The following is a 16668-nucleotide window of genomic DNA, read 5'->3' on the forward strand; positions in this document are numbered from 1 at the left end:
CCACTGCACTGTAACTTGGGCAACAGAGCAAGACTCTGTCTCAAAAAATATATATATATATAACATTATAATGCTGAAGCCCATTTCATTTTTTGGACTCCCTTTTGTGCCTAAAAGTTGAATTTCATTCATATCTTGGATTTTCTCGATTGTTCTGAGGACCCAAGATGGATGCAAACATTTCCTAAGGAGGTTGGCTATATTTTTAGGCTTCTGCATTTATTTGAGAGTCAAAACGAAACATGAGCTGGGCAGGGTGGGGTGTGCCTGTGGTCCCAGCTACTTGGGACACTGAGGTGGCAGGATCAGCTGAGCCCGGGAGGTCAAGACTGCAGTAAGCACTCCACCACCTCACTCCAGCCTGGTGACAGAGCAAGACCCTGTCTCGAAAAAAAAAAAAAAAGTCAAAAGGAATATAAAAAAAAAATTTAGACAGCAAAATATATCCTGAGGCTTAAAAGCACAGAGCCACACATCAGATAATGAAGAAGTTTTTAAAAGTCCTTTCCCCCTATCTCAGTGATTGTATCACTTGACTCTTTTTGGACAATGAAATAATTGAACTTGGCACAGCTGTGCTTAGGGCTCTGAACTGCAGTGCTGATGAGAAAGAGAGAGAGAGACAGAGATGGAGATAGAGACAGAGATAGAGACTGATGTCTCTTGTCTTACTCATGGCAGGCCCTTCATATTGCCCGTAGGATCTGGTAGTACATGCTCATATTTCCAGCAGCCCCAGTCCTCTTTGTGCCAGTTCTCCTTTAGGTCATGTGTGTCCAGGCCCAATCATATTCCCACTCTGAAGCTGCCTACTGACTTCCTGGTCGTTTCTGGGAGTGATCCAGGCTCTCTATGGCTGGTTACTGCTTTCTCCATGCGCAGGGAAGGACACGGGCCCCTCTGACTCTCTCAAAGAACCAGTCTGAGATTTAACAGCTCAGCGAGACCTACTCTTGCTGTCCTGTAGAAAGTGACAATTTCCCATTTCAGATGTTACTTGTTCTAATTCTGGTTAGCTTCAGGCTCCTAGATCCTTAAAATAATGTTTTGCAATTTTTCAAAAAATCATTATCCACAATTTTCCTATGTTTTCTCCAACAGAACACTGTTTTCACCATAGACTTCCCCTGAATACACATCAAATACAGACCTCCAAGCCTATGCATTGCCATCTTTTGGCAGCCCCAGCCTCCATATGTGGGCCCCAGTTGTAGGGACAGGACAGCAGGTCAGGACAAGGGCCAAGACATTCAAGAGTCTGGGAGGTAGGAAGACTTATTTGTTGATTCTTAGTTCAGTTCATTAATGACAGATGTATTTCACTTTTAGCACACCTCCGTCAGCAAGATCTGAAATGCGTGCTGGTGACCTGGTTGTTAATGTAACAACAGTAACAATTTTGACAGAAGCCACAAATGAAAATGAGGAGAGTGTGGCTAAAATGATTGAAAACGCAATTAGAAGTAACTCAGGAAACATTCAAAAGTATAATTGTAAGTATTGTATAATTTTATTCCAAGTTTTTTGTAAACGTTTTCATTCTATGTGAAAAGGGGCCAAGAACAAGAACTACATTATTGAACTGACAAATGTGTCCAAATTTCCTTTTAACCAATTCTTCTTCCCTTTTCCTGCTCACTTGCCATCTGCTTCTTTCCAACCATCTCCCAAATCATCAAACTGACCAGGGTGTTCCTCTCTAGGAAGGCATAAATAACCAGACAAATCACTGCTGGCCAGGGAGAGAAAAAGGAGAAACAACAGGGCTTTGTACCGAGTTAGAGCTTTACAAACGATTACCTGAAGTTTTATCCATGGCTGGGCACAGTGGCTCACTCCTATAATCCCAGCACTTTGGAAGGCTAAGATGGGCAGATTCTTTGATCAGAGGAGTTTGAGACCAGCCTGGGCAACACGGCAAAACCCTGTCTCTACAAAAAATACAAAAAATTAGCTGGGTGTAGTGGTGCAGGTCTGTGGTCTCAGCTACTTGGGAGGCTGAGTTGGGAGCATTGCTTGGGTCCAGGAGGTTGAGACTGCAGTGAGCTGAGATCACGACACCACACTACAGCCTAGGTGATAGAGCAAGACCGAGCTTTACCTGTACTATTTTCCCCTTTAGACTGACACACAAGCCCACCATGTAGCTGTAGCAATTTGCATTTGCTGTGTTACAACGGTAGTGGCCTAAAACATCCACCATTTATTTATTGCAACCCTAGAACTCTATGGGTCTGAATTTGGGCTGGGCTTAACTGGATAGTCTGCTGATCTGGGCCAGGCTTAACTGATCTCTGCTGGGCTCACTTAAGTATCTGCCATTAGCTGCTGGGTCAGCTAAATTGTTTGTCTCTGCTCCACATGGTCTCTTATCCTTACCAGACCCATCCAGAGGATTTCAAGAGCAGCAAGAGGACTTCCTGGTCCTTTCTGGGAGTGATCCGGGCTCTCTATGGCTGGTTACTGCTTTCTCCATGCACAGGGAGGGACATGCCCCCCTCTGTCTCTCTCAAAGAACCAGTCTGAGATTTAATAGCTCAGCAAGACCTACTCTTGCTGTCCTATAGAAAGTGACAGTTTCCCATTTCAGGTTTCCCATGACTTGTTCTCATTCTGATTAGCTCCAGGCTCCTAGAGTCAATGCACAAGTGTTTCTCAAGTCTCTGCTTGCATCACAGTTATAACTGTCCAGTTGGCTAAAGCAATTCACATGACCAAGCACAGCATGGAAGGGCCCTGCAGAAGGGGTACAGAAAGGTGTGAATAAATTGATGTCATGACTGCAGTCAGCCCACCACAGCGGTCACCAGAAGCTCCTCACCCCAGAAGCAACACATCGGGGCCAGTCCCAGGAAGAGGTGTTCACAGCTGGTTCTCAGTCCTGCTTGCCAAATCCAGAATCCTCTGTTGAGCCACAGCTTATTTGACCTTTCTATAGCATTTGACACAGTATCCTTCCCTACTTGGTATTACCTTCTTCCTGGGCCCCCATCTACCATTCTCCTAATCGCCTTCCTGCCTCCCTCACCCTTCTTTTTGCTCCTTCTAAGACTCCTTCTTTCATCTCTTAAATGTTTGCTTTTTTTCTTTCTTCTTTTTTTTTTAGACAGGGTCTCATGCTGTTGCCCAGGCTGGAGTGCAGTGTGGTGATCTCGGCTCACCACAAACTCCAACTCCCGGGTTCAAGCAATTCTCTTGCCTCAGCCTCCCGAGTAGCTAGAATTATAGGCACGCACCACCATGCCCGGCTAATTTTTGTATTTTTAGTAGAGATAGTTTTTGCCATTTTGGCCAGGCTGGTCTTGAACTCCTGATCTCAGGTGATCTGCTCACCTTGGCCTCCCAAAGTGCTGGGATTATAGGTGTGAGCCACCATGCCTGGCCGGAAAATACTTTTTCCTGTTCTCCAGCTTCAGTGTCGCAAATAGATTGTTTTCTCTGTCCCAAATTGAAGAATCTCTTGCTCTAGGCTTTTAATTAGAGGTATTTGCATGTGGTAGGAGGATGGAGGCTTAGTTACAGTTTGGGATGTTTAGTAGAGAGGAGCCATATCACTCTACCTACTCCTATTCTTTCCCCATAATCCATTCTCAGACTCATCTCCCCCCACTCCACCCCCACCCTCCACCCCCTGGAGATGGAATCTTGCTCTGTCACCCAGAGCTGTAGTGCAATGGTGTGATCTTGGCTCACTGCAACGACCGCCTCCTGGGTTCAAGCAGTTCTCCTGCCTCAGCCTCCTAAGTAGCTGGGACTACAGGCATGCACCACCATGCCCAGCTAATTTTTGTATTTTTAGTAGAGACAGGGTTTGACCATGTTGGCCAGGCTCCTCTCAAACTCCTGACTTGTGATCCACCCTCCTTGGCCTCCCAAAGTGCTAAGATTACAGGAGTAAGCCACCACGCCCAGCCCAGACTCATCTTTTAACCCTAATGCCTTCCAATCCATTTTTATTTCCTTATTTACTTTTATTTATATTTTGATGCAAGCTCTCACTGTTCTCAGGCTGGAGTGCAGTGGTGTGATCATGGCTCACTGTAACCTTGAACTTCTGGGCTCAAGTGATCCTCCCACTCCAGCCTACTGAGTAGCTGGGACTACAGAACTTGCCACCATGCCCGGCTAACTTTTAAATTTTTTGTAGAGATGGGGTTTCACTGTGTTACCCAGGCTGGTCTTGAACCCCTGGGCTCCAACGATCCTCCTGCCTAGGTCTTCTAAAGTGCTGGGATTACAGTGAGCCACTGCACCTGGCCCCAAAACTTATTAAAAGGCAAAGTATAACAGCAACGAGGTGGGGTAATTTTCACAAATTACCTTATCCATATTGTTATGCTAACTACTTTTTAAAATCATTTGTGCTTCTCAGTGATCGTTCGCTGTGATTATTACGGTTGTAAGAAGGCTGCGGATGAATGCATCAATAGTTTAGCATGTGAATGCAAATCCGACCTGCTAAGGCCTAACCCACAGAGCCCTTTCTGTGTTGGTAAGTATTTCACCTGCTTCTAAATGTTCTTCACAACTCCCTCTTTCTCTCCTTTTGCTTAAGTTTCCACATTCATTTCAGAGTCCAAGTGACACGACTTCTGACTTTAGACATACGGACCAAGGCTGGGACCTTGGCTAACCCAGGTCAGCTTCACAGGGGGCACGTCCATCAGCATCTCCTTTACCTAGAAAAAGCAATGTGAAAAACACTGTCATATTGTCACATGTGACTTTGGGGTTAAAGAGATTGTTTCTGAAAATTACCAAGAAATCATCCTGTTTTGAAGCTTCCAGTCTAAAGTGTCCTGATACCTGCAACGCAGAGCACAAGCAATGCTTAGTAAAGAAGACCGGCGCGGACCCTGAGTGTGTGTGCGTGCCGGGCTACCAGGCAGATGCTAACGGGAACTGCCAAAAGTAAGAAAGTCACTTGTGTTTGTCTCGCCATAGCTGGAGCTAGGCAAAGAAGATAGGCCTTGCAACACGTAACAGGTGTTGAGTCAGGAAGTTGGTAAGCTGGCTTAGGTTGGTAGAGACAGAGTGTCGTCGTCATCATTGTTTTCGAGCATTCTCTATTCTCCGGGAAACACACTAGGTAATCCCTGTCGCACAGCAGCACCATCCGGAATGTCTTAGTTTCCCATTTTCAGGTGAGGAAACTGAACTGAAAGGAAATATCCCCCAGCTCACAGGACAGCAAACAAGTGGCAGAGCCATATGGCACCGCAGCCTGAGAGGGTTCCACTACCCTCCTGGCCTCTTGGGTTCAGCTTTACCTGAACTGCAGATTCTTCCTGGAGCACGGAAGATGGAGTGTTCATTCAGTAGCAAATGAGCCTACGTGGAATGGCGTACCCCCCTTACCCTTCCAGAACCCTGTGGACAGTGGTCTCCTGGAAGAAGGAGGGTGTAAGGATGACAAAAGAAAGGGGAAAGGAAGCAAGGGAGGACAGAATGAAAGGAAGGTGGAAAGGACGATGTGGAGACTGGGGTGGGGACTCTGACGTGCTCCCCACAGGGGCTCTTGAACACTGTTTCCTATCGCTCACTGTATTTCAGGTGTGCATTTGGCTACAGCGGACTCGACTGTGAGGACAGTGAGTATGAAAGTCTTGCTGTTATAAACAAGTTATTAAGCATCTGAGAAATCAACAGTGACCACATTCTATATCCTGCCCAGTCCTTCAAAGTCTCTGTCCTGTTTCATAAAGAGAGAACTATCTGCCTCCAGTTGGTATTCTGGGTCCTGCACTGCCATGCCCACCCTTAGGTTATGGACAGCAGCCCCTCCGCCATAGAAAATAACAGACTGCAGCCCAGGAGTGGGCTGGTGCCATTGGACTTGCTTGAGACAAGAGGAGGGAGTCTTAGCATTATGTTGATTTCCTACATTAGCTTACGTATGTATTATCTGCTGCTACTAGAGATAAAAGACAAGTACATTTCAACAATTCTGGTGGTTATGGAAGAGCAGACCTAGAAACCAGACATTTAAATACTCAAATCCTTTTGTCTCAGAGCTATTTACTGGTTTGGGATATTTTGCTGCAAATTCAAATTCTGTTCCCTCCCATGCCCCACCCCCACCAGATTAAGAAATACTAACTTTAGATTTTCAATTATTTTATATTTAAAAATCTACATAATGAACTAAAGATCCAAGGTGGAGGAAATATTACTGTCAGTCTTCCTGCCAGCCATGAAGATAGTGATGGGTGACATTCACCATTTCTACTGTATTTTATTGCAAGGAATAATTTGCTAAGTCTTCCTTTGGAGTTTTCAGTTTCCACGCCTATAAAATGAGAGGTTTGGACCAGACAAACTTCAAGATCTTTCCCAGACTTGCTAGTCTGGCCCCATGAATCCACGTTAAAGGTGGCATTTGTGGGAGTCACATAGAAGGAAGAGACAAAGAGGTCTAGAGCAGCATTGCCCAGTAGAAATATGTGAGCTACACATTTTATTCGAAATTTTAGAAATTTCAAGTAAATTGCTAAAAGTAAAAAGATGACATTGGTTTTAAGAACATATTTTATTTAACCCATATATCCAAAATATTATTTTAACGTAGAATCAATAAAAAAATGATTAACCAATTATTTCACATTTTTTTCACACAAACACAAAGTGTTTGCAATCTGGTGTGTCTGTTACATTGTGTCTCATAGCTGCAGTCACGTGTCAACAGTGCCAGCCAAGGCCGAGTTAGGAGAAGAAAATGGGTGATAATGAATGTCTAGACTCTTCCCTCATTGAAATTATCAAGCCATTGGCTGACTCCTCTAGCAGTGACATTTAACTCCAACCTAATTTCTTTAGCTTACCAGTAAGTCGAGGTATAGAGGGCAGGCAAAAGCAGCAGAGGTAAGGAGGGAGGTGTGGCCGTTGATTGAGACCCCACTCCCCACCAAGGCCATGAAGATCCTGCCACCATCGGCCTCCTTTGTATTTACAGTCTTTTGTCTGGCAAGGCTGCCCTTTCCCATTGCATGCTGAAGACAGTTTAGGAGGTGTGAGGAGGGGATGCTAAAGGAAATAGGCCATTTACCCAACCTAGCCTGGAGGGTTGGAGACCAGAGCCTGATGGTCCTCACAGCTGGGAGTCCCCGGAACACACATACCTGTGCAGTAGACAGTTGGAGGTCAGCTTGTTGGGGGCTGTTCTTATGTTCTTCTCCCTTTCAGATTTTCAGCTGATCCTCACTATTGTGGGCACCATCGCTGCCATTGTCATTCTCAGCATGATAATTGCATTGATCTTCACAGCAAGGTATGGGAAGAAAGTGTCCTTTTTTTTTAATTTAATTTTTAAAAACAAACAGCAGTGGGGGTCTCACTATGTTGCCCAGGTTGGTCTCGAACTCCTGGACTCAAGCAGTCCTCCCATCTTGGCTTCCGAAAGTGCTGGGATTACAGGCATGAGCCACCACATCTGCCAGAAGTGGCCCTTTCCTGGGACACAGCACCACCAGCATGACACTCTCTAGTTTCCAACACACTCATCCTCTCCTGGGCAAGAGAAGGGGGATAAGGGAAGGACTTTCTAATACCACTGACCTTTTCCTTACCTTAATTTTCTTCTTCTTATATAAGCTATGCATGATCATAGAAGAAAATTGAGAAAACAGAGAAGGGGGTAGAGGGCGAAATTTACAAATCACTCACAAAACCCGCCATCTTGAGACAACATTTTGATCTATAACTTCCCAGATTTATTTCTATCTTTTAAAATATTATTATATATGTAATTTTGTATCTTTCGTGTTTTTTAAATGTTAGGTTGGGTTTTTTTTTTTGTTTGTTTAACACTGTAAGATGACATCTCAACCATTTCCTTTTGTCATTAAAAACTCTTTGTTAATGTAATAGTATTTTAACTCCACTGAAGTTGTCAAATACAATTTTTATCAGATCCTGCACAGGACTCTGCTACAAATGGTCTAAAATCAACCTCAACCCCCTGGGTTTTTAAAAACTTTTTAAAAGAAAGGTTATCTCAGCCAGGGTTGGTGGTAGCACCCCTATAATCCCAGATACTCAGGAGGCTGAGGCAGGAGAACCCCTTGAACCCAGGAGGTGGAGGTTGCAGTGAGCCGAGATCGTGCCACTGCACTCCAGCCTTGGTGACAGAGCAAGACCCTAACACACACACACACATACATATACACAGAGGTTATCTCTGCATGAGTATTTCTTAGCTTGGAGCCGTAAGGTCCCTTTTCTTTAAGGAAGGGGCAGTAGAATTCATTCATTCAACAATATTTAGATAGACTAAATGTCCCCCAATTAACAGGGAAGCAAATGCTGTGATCTCTTTTCCATTCTAAATGTGCCAAGGGGGGATCCACTTTGATTCTTCTTAAAGCTGCTTTTTTCTAATATTTAGTTCATATCTTATATTTTGGCAGAATAGGTATTTTTCCACTATAATGTGAGAGGATAAATAGATCTTAGGTTCTTAAAATATTTTGTTGTTGTTTTTTTCTTTTTCTTTTCTTTTCTTTTTTTTTTTTTTTTTTTTTTTTTTTGAGACAGAGTCTTGCTCTGTCACCAGGCTGGAGTGCAGTGGCATGATCTTGGCTCACTGCAACCTCCACCTGCCATGTTCAAGTGATTCTCCCGCCTCAGCTTCCCAGGTAGCTGGGAGTAGAAGCACACACTACCGCGCCTGACTAATTTTTGTATTTTTAATGGAGACGAGGTTTCACCATGTTGGCCAGGCTGGTCTTGAACTCCTGGCCTCAAGTGATCTGTCCGCCTCGGTCTCCCAAAGTGCTGGGATTACAGGTGTGAGCCACCATGCCCAACCTCCTTTCAAGTCTTTGAATTTGTTTTACTCATTTTACCCACTGAGGTGATTCTTAGATGTTGACCTTGCTTGAATGAAATACTGTATCTCAAATCATTTTCTCTCTTTGACCTCTATTTTCATTTCTAGAAATAATTCAGAAGCACACTTAAGAATAACAATATGATAAGCAAAATATGAATGAGGCCAGTGGAATTAGATGGTTATGTTGGATCACCATTGAAGTCCAGGTTTTGTAGTTACACAGAGCTCATAACCTTACATTTAGGGAACCTACACTGAATAAAATAATGAAATGTTTTATTTTATTTAGTAAGGCATCAAGTCTGCAACTTTTTTTTTTTTTTGAGACGGAGTTTCACTCTTGTTACCCAGGCTGGAGTGCAATGGTGTGATCTCGGCTCACTGCAACCTCCGCCTCCTGGGTTCAAGCCATTCTCCTGCCTCAGCCGCCCAAGTAGCTGGGATTACAGACATGCGCCACCATGCCTGGCTAATTTCGTATTTTTAGTAGAGACAGGGTTTCTCCGTGTTGGTCAGGCTGGTCTTGAACTCCCAACCTCAGGTGATCCACCCCGCCTCAGCTTCCGAAAGTGCTTGGATTACAGGCATGAGCCACTGTGCCCGGCTGCAACTTATTCTTTTATAAAAAACTGTTAGTATTCTTTGGTTATGCAACTTAATTTGATCAGAAATGTTAACAATTGAATCTGGGTGATGAGGCGTGTGACAGAGAATGCTGTTTTATATATATGTGTGTGTGTACGCATGTGTTATATATATGTGTGTGTGTGTGCGTGTGTGATATATGTGTGTGTGCGCGTGTGATATATGTGTGTGTGTGCGTGCACGCGTGTTATATGTGTGTGTGTGTGCGCGTGTTATATATATATGTGTGTGTGTGCACGCGTGTTATATATATGTGTGTGTGTGTGTACGCGTGTTATATATATGTGTGTGTGTGCGCGCGTGTGTTATATATATGTGTGTGTGTTATATATATATGTGTGTGTGTGCGCGTGTGTTATATATATGTGTGTGTGCGCGTGTTATATATATATGTGTGTGTGTGCGCGCGTGTTATATATGTGTGTGCGCACGTGTGTTATATATATGCGTGTGTGTGCGCGCGCGCGTGTTATATATATGTGTGTGTGTGTGTGCGCGTGCGTGTTATATATATGTGTGTGTGCGCGTGTTATATATGTGTGTGTGTGTGCGCGTGTGTGTTATATATATGTGTGTGTGTGTGCGCGCGCGTGTGTTATATATATATGTGTGTGTGTGTGCGTGCGTGTGTTATATATATGTGTGTGTGTGCGTGTGTTATATATGTGTGTGTGTGCACGCGCGTGTGTATTTCATAACTTACAAATAAATGTAAAATTAGTTCAAATTTTAAAAGTATTTTTAAAAAGAACATTAATATTTACCTCAAGGAACTTTCTGCCATTGTCAAATCCTAATTCCTCTTACTGATTACAGATCAAATAACAAAAAGAAGGATATTGAAGCAGAGAACCTGATTGAGGAAGACTTTCAAAATCTAAGACTGCAGTCGACAGGCTTCAGCAATCCTGGAGCAGAAGGGAGCATCTTTCCTAAGGTCAGGATAGCGGCCTCCAAAGACAGCCATGTGCACAACCCCTACGCCAGTCACAGCGTGCCCCGCCCTGACTACTAGGTGAGTCAGTGCACTTTCCCTTCTGCTTTTGGGAGTGAATGCACCAGGGCAGGCAGAGACCTGGTTGTTGGATCTTCAGTCCTTGGCTGCCCTGCAGCCTTTCTTTTTCTTTTCCTTAATTGAAAGAGAGAGATCAAAAAGGAAGCTTCCTGCTGTTGGAAGTAGCCACAACTTGGTCCCTAACTCTTAACATCTATGTGACTTTAGACACATCACTTAATTTCCCTGGCCTTCTATTTTCTCACCTAAAAAAAGGGTAAAAAGGGCAGGTCAATTTAGATACCCTGCTAAGGTCCCTTTAGATTACCAGCTTCCATGGATATGTCTCCAGAGATGATGATGATGCTTCTCAGGCTGTTTAAAGGCCTAGGTCCTCAGCCAGGACCAGGAAGGACATCGGATGTAAACATAGTTCTGTGGGATCCTTTTCACCAGACCGTGTGAAGGCAATGCTTTCCTTCCCTTCCACTTGAACTCAAGGCTACTCAATCTATTTCTTTTTTTAGTTCTATTGGTTGTTGTTGTTATTGTGGTTGTTTTGAGACAGGGTCTCTCTCTGTCACTCAGACTTCAGTGCAGTGGTACAATCCCTGTTCATTGCAGCCTCAACCTCCTGTGCTCAAGTGATCCTCCCACCTCAGCCTCCTAAGTAGCTGGGACTACAGCCACATACTACTATGCCCGGCTAATTTTGGTACTTTTTGTAGAGACAGGGGTGTCTGCCATGTTGCCTAGGCTGGTCTCAAATTCCTGAGCTCAAGTAATCCTCCCACCTCGTCCTCCCAAAGTGCTGGGATTACAGGCATGAGCCACAGCACTGGGCCTCAATCCATTTCTAAAGACATAAAATGGGATTGGCTTATTGGCTCATCCCCATAATCCTAGCATTTTGGGAGACAGGCTGGAGAATAGTTTGAGCCCGAGTTCAAGACCAGCCTGGGCAAGTAAGGAGAACCCATCTCTATCCCCCACCCCCAAAAAAACTTTTTTTAAAAAAGGAGATAAGGCTAGTTAGGCTGGCAATACTATATTTCTCTAAGGAGGGCTTTCAAGGACAATAGCTTGTACCCACTGGGTTTGATCATAGCTGGCACTGCTTAGTGTGATTGAATGAAATGTTGAAAGGAAGAAGGCTGTGAGAGACTTTTCAAAGAAGAATGACAGGCTGAGATGGAAAGAAGGAAGATGGTGAAGGAAGATGGTGAAGGAAGAAGAGAAAGGGGGCTGGGAAGAGATGGGGAATGGAACAGACGCGAGGAGAGAAATGCTAGGGAGAATACAGGGGAGAGCTGAAGAAGACAAATAACATTCATAAAAGTAATGTTAATAATTTACAGGTCTAAATGATCGCATATGTTTCTGTTAGAGTATTTTCTAAGAGTATTATCTCTCCCTCTCTCGATCTAGAATCATAAAAATGTGGAACCCACCGCGGCCCCCACCCACTGTACAAGCTATTATTCTGAGTGTTTAGAAAGACTGATTGAGAAGTGAGCACCAGCAAAGATCTGGCCGCCAGGGTTTTTCTTCCACCTGACATCTGCCAGCCTCTCTGAACGGAAGTTGTGAATGTTTGCAATGAATACAGCTCGCTTGCTAAATAAGAGTCTGTGACATTATATGCAGTAGATGCTATTAGCATTTGTCAGATCGGTGGTTTTTTTTCAATCAGTCCGGAGTAGTGAGACCATGGTTAGGGTTGTTTTTTACAGTTTTTTCCTGGTAGGGGAACAAGAACCATCTCCTGTCTGGGGGAAAGGTCCCCAGCATTGCTTGCTCCTGGGTGAGCACTGCTGTTGAGTTAAGTGACTTCATTCCCCTGGGAGACTTCGCATCAGCTTGGAGGTCCGAGGGGATGAGAAGAGATACCTACCATCTTTTAAGGGTCACAGCTTACTCTCTGAAAAGTCAGAATAGGGATACTGCTTCCATCCCTCCGATGGAGGAATTTTGGCAACCTTTGAACTGCCCAGAGCTTGCAACCTAGCCTCACCCAAGAAGACAGGAAAGAGATATATCTCTCAGCTTTTTCAGGAGGTGTGAGTGGGAATCCAGGAACTTCCTGATGCTAATTAGAAGGCCTGAACTAGAAATGTCCACTACGAGGTACACTCTACAGTTTTTTAAACACTAGGTGGTAGAGAGGACAGAGAGGAGAAAAAAAACATGACCGGGTAGAAGGAAGAGAGGGAAAGGAAACTGGGCTGGAGGTGAATTAGAGAGGAGGCACCTGGGATCCACCTTCTCCCTATGGCTTCCTCCTCTATCAGTAAAGGAGCACTTCCGCTAATCATGCCCTTCTGAAGTCTGGCTGGGAGAAGGTGTAAAAACAAAAAGCCCAGGAGTAAGAGCCTTATGTCAGTTTGAAACTGGAGACATGCTCTCCGGCCAAGAGTGCGAGAGGGAGCTTGTGCTGAGGAGTCCAGCTGTCCAGACTCAGGGTGTAGGTTGTTTTTGTAAGAATCAAAAAGAACTGTTTGAATGCAAATGCAAAAGTGTGTGCCATTGGGACCTCAGCCTTCCCTGGTGACAGAGGCTTAGCGTGGCCACCAACACACACATGCACACACGCACACGCATGCACAGAATGGGGCAACCACATCCAGCACAAGCTTTTACAAATGTTATTAGTGTCCTTTTTTATTTCCAATGTCTTGTCTTCTTAAAAGTTATTTTATTTGTTGTTATTATTTGTTCTTGACTGTTAATTATGAATGGTAATGCAATAAAGTACCTTCGTTAGATGGTGTCCTTTCTGTGTCTGGGGCTTTTTTTTTTTTGAGACAGAGTCTTGCTCTGTCACCCAGGCTGGAGTGCAATAGTGTGAACATGGCTCACTGTAGCCGCAAACTCCTGGGTTCAAACAATCCTCCCATATCAGCTTCCTAAGTAGGTGGGCTACAGGAGTGTGCTATCATGCCCAGCTAATTTTTCTTTTTTTGTAGAGACAGGGTCTTGCTATGTTACCCAGGCTGCATTTGGGGGTTTTGATAACGTACACAGCAGCTAGTCTCATTTTAAATAGCAAACATGACACACGGTAAATGGGAGTGAGTGACATCTGCTGTCCTTATTAGGGGTTATTGGATTACCAAGGTAACGTTCTAACACATAGTAGACATTTGCTTCTCCCATGCACATCCCACTCCTACCCTAAATGAAGCAGCCAAGCATTTTGGGTGGGGCTGATCCTACTCCCAGCTACAGAAGTTGGCCCTGATTGGTTGAAGCTAACCAGTAAAATCCCATGACTCCTTGCCACAGTAACTGACCTAAAAGTGAACATGTGGCATAAATGGATACAATTAGAATAAAGCCTAAACTTTGGTAGGAAGCTTGGAAAAAGAGAAACTTTCTTTTTCTGGGAAGCAGGCTTGAGGGTGTGAGGCCTTGAACTGCTTCTGTTTTGCTGGGTACAAAGCTGACATAGGGAGAGGAGAAGAGCTGAGAGAACCAGAGATAAATGGACCTGGCACCTTGATCAAACCATACCTGAAGCCTCTGGACTTTCCTCTGTTACAAGGCCAGTTTGAGTAGTTTTTTCCTGTTCTTTGCAGTCAAAAAATCCTCACTGATACAACTTATGTTTATTCTTGTATTCTCATGGCTAGATGGTGAATGACACACAAGAAATGCCCATGCTAAAGACATTGGCTATAAACCAATCAGTTAGCAGCAGCAGAGTTAGTGCAGGCAGAACTTAAAATTGGCTGATCACTGTAATTTGTCATCACAGACTTTATTTCTGACCTGCATGTTACCCCCTTTATATTTAAATATGGTTCTGAATTTAGTACTAGCATAAGACTATTTGAACCTTATTTCTAAAGAGGCCTTTCCCCCTTCACAATCCCCCTTTGAACCAGAGCATGCCAGCTCCTGTCGCTTCTCAAAGGTCCTGAGCCATCCTAATTCTGGGCTTCCTGGGCCATTCTTCAAAGGCTTCCATTACTATTGTTTGAATAAAAATAATCTCCTAAACATGTATATGTATAATATTTATGAAAATGGCTTTTTCATTTGCATTCAAAAAGTTCTTTTTGGTTCTTGCACCATATGACCTATAATTCATTTGTTTCTGCTTGCTGGTACCTTTGCAAAGGCTTTCTTACTGATTGCCCTGCCATCTTGGGGGACTGTCAGAGTGAACTTTGTAAGATGCAAATCTGATCGTGACATTCCCTTGCTTAAGCTTTCAGGGGTCCTCCACTGAGAAATAGAGCTCATAGAATAAAGTCAGACTGCTGGTGGCATGGTGCTCCTGACATCCAGTGACTGCCGCTGATTGTGCTGGCTTTGCCTCATGCCCCTCCCCATGGTACACTAACACTTTGGCTGCACCTGCTGTTTCCTAAACCTACTAACTCTTTATTATTATTGTTATTATTTGAGACAAGGTCTGGCTCTATTGCCCAGCCTGGAGTGCAGTGATGTGATCTTGGCTCATTGCAAACCCTGCCTCCCAGACTTAAGCCATCCTGTCCACTCAGCCTCCAGAGTGGCTGAGACTATAGGCACATGCCACCACACCTGGCTAATTTCTGTATTTTTGTAGAGACGAGGTTTTGCCATGCTGCCAGGCTGGTCTCAAATTCATGAGCTCAAGTGATCCACCTGCCTCAGCCCCCCAAACTGCTGAGATTACAGACATGAGCCATTGCGCCTGGCCAACATACCACATTTTGATGCCTCCATTCCTTTGTTCATGCTTTCCCTCCACGTGGAAAGCCCATTTCCTTCAACTGCCTAATGCCCTAATCTGTTCAAGCTGCTATTACAATATACCACAGACTGAATGACTTACAAACAACAGAAGTTATTTCTCACAGTTCTGGAGGCTGGGAAGTCCAAGATCAACTTGTCAGCCAACTTGGTGTCTGGTGAGGACCCACTTCCTCATAGATGGCCATCTTTTTACTATAACCTCACATGTTGGAAGGGACAAAAGATCTCTTTGGGGTCTCTTTTACAATGACATTTAATCCTCATTGATGAGGGCTCTACTCTCATGACCTAATAACTTCCCAAATGTCCCACCTCCTAATAGCAGCCTAGCTTTTCCTAGTTCTTCCTTTCTTCCCCCAGCACTCTCAAGTAGAATTGCCCCCTTCGTGTCCCAACTGGTCCTGTAATGAGTTCCCCCAGGGAAGTGGTTGTGTATGGTTTCTTCTCACCCAGCCCAATGTCCGGCATAGAACACGTATTAAATAATTGTGAAATGGGAGTGTAAAACAGCACTCCTGCAGCTCAACCTTGAAGAATATGTTCATTATCTTGATTGTGGCACTGGTTTCACAAGTGTACACATATGTCAAACATTGTCCAATTGTACACTTTATAAATGTAGTTTGTTGTATGTCAACTACATGTTCACAAAGCTGTTTTTTTCTTGAGTGGGAAGTGAACAATATGTAGAGCTATCTCCAACCTTGAGGGTGGCACCTTTTAGGCATAACCTTAAGACAGCAGGAGACAATGCGCATGTGACACTGCTGGCTCTCTGTATTAGACTGAAAGTCCTCTGAAGTCGGCTTTGGGTGAAAGAGCACAGGATGCCCTCCCTGCCCTGACAGCATGAGGTCTTAGCTGCACATTGGGACCCCCTGAGGAGTTTAGTTACTGATGCCTGGGTCCCATTCCAGAGCACTTCATCAGTCTAGGGCAGACCTGAGCCTCAGGAGTATTTAAACTCCTATCTGCATTTTTGGGGGGAAGAGGGGATAGTGTCTCCTTCTGCCACCCAAGCTGAAGTTCAGTGCCGTGATCATGGCTCACTGCAGTCTCTAACTCCTGGGCTCAAGCCATCCTCCCCCCTCAGCCTCCTGAGTAGCTAGGATTCCAGCTCCCCGTGCTTCTAGGTGCTTCTAATGTGCAGTGGAGTTTGAGAACCACTGCTTCAGGTCCCCAAGTTGAGATCACATCACATCATTTCCCATTCCTTCCCCTGAGAGTCTAGAAACTAAGAGTCCACTGTGGACAAGAAGCCTCAGTGAGCTCCAAGTCTCTTAATGGAGAAGGTGATAAGGCATCCAGATTGTGTCAACGCCAAAACCGCTTGAGACTGAACCTTTTTGTGCCATTTTGCCCCCAGACCTACTCCGTCCTCCTGTGCCTTTCTACAGATGGGCAAATCTCAGGGCCAGTAGATGGCACTGTCTCCTATGGCTTGCGGAAAACT

At 44.4% G+C, this 16668-nt stretch overlaps 1 protein-coding gene across 2 annotated transcripts in view; it reads left to right on the forward strand.

Moving 5' to 3' along the window:
• The window catches only part of MUC13 (mucin 13, cell surface associated), a 61248-nt gene that overhangs the window by 15757 nt on the left and 28823 nt on the right, over window positions 1-16668 (forward strand). The window contains exons 6-12 of one of the 2 annotated variants that reach the window (XM_002758730.6): window positions 1330-1493; window positions 4373-4492; window positions 4782-4911; window positions 5554-5591; window positions 7183-7267; window positions 10292-10490; window positions 11898-13232. In XM_002758730.6, the coding sequence (XP_002758776.3) occupies window positions 1330-1493; window positions 4373-4492; window positions 4782-4911; window positions 5554-5591; window positions 7183-7267; window positions 10292-10490 (736 nt within the window). In that variant the 3' untranslated portion in view covers window positions 11898-13232. Of the gene's footprint in view, window positions 1-1329; window positions 1494-4372; window positions 4493-4781; window positions 4912-5553; window positions 5592-7182; window positions 7268-10291; window positions 10491-11897; window positions 13233-16668 lie in introns of those variants that run through there. The other variant, XM_054246254.2, reaches the window with a different exon arrangement.

Source organism: Callithrix jacchus, chromosome 15, assembly GCF_049354715.1.
Source record: "Callithrix jacchus isolate 240 chromosome 15, calJac240_pri, whole genome shotgun sequence".
Classification (NCBI taxonomy): Eukaryota; Metazoa; Chordata; class Mammalia; order Primates; family Cebidae; genus Callithrix; species Callithrix jacchus.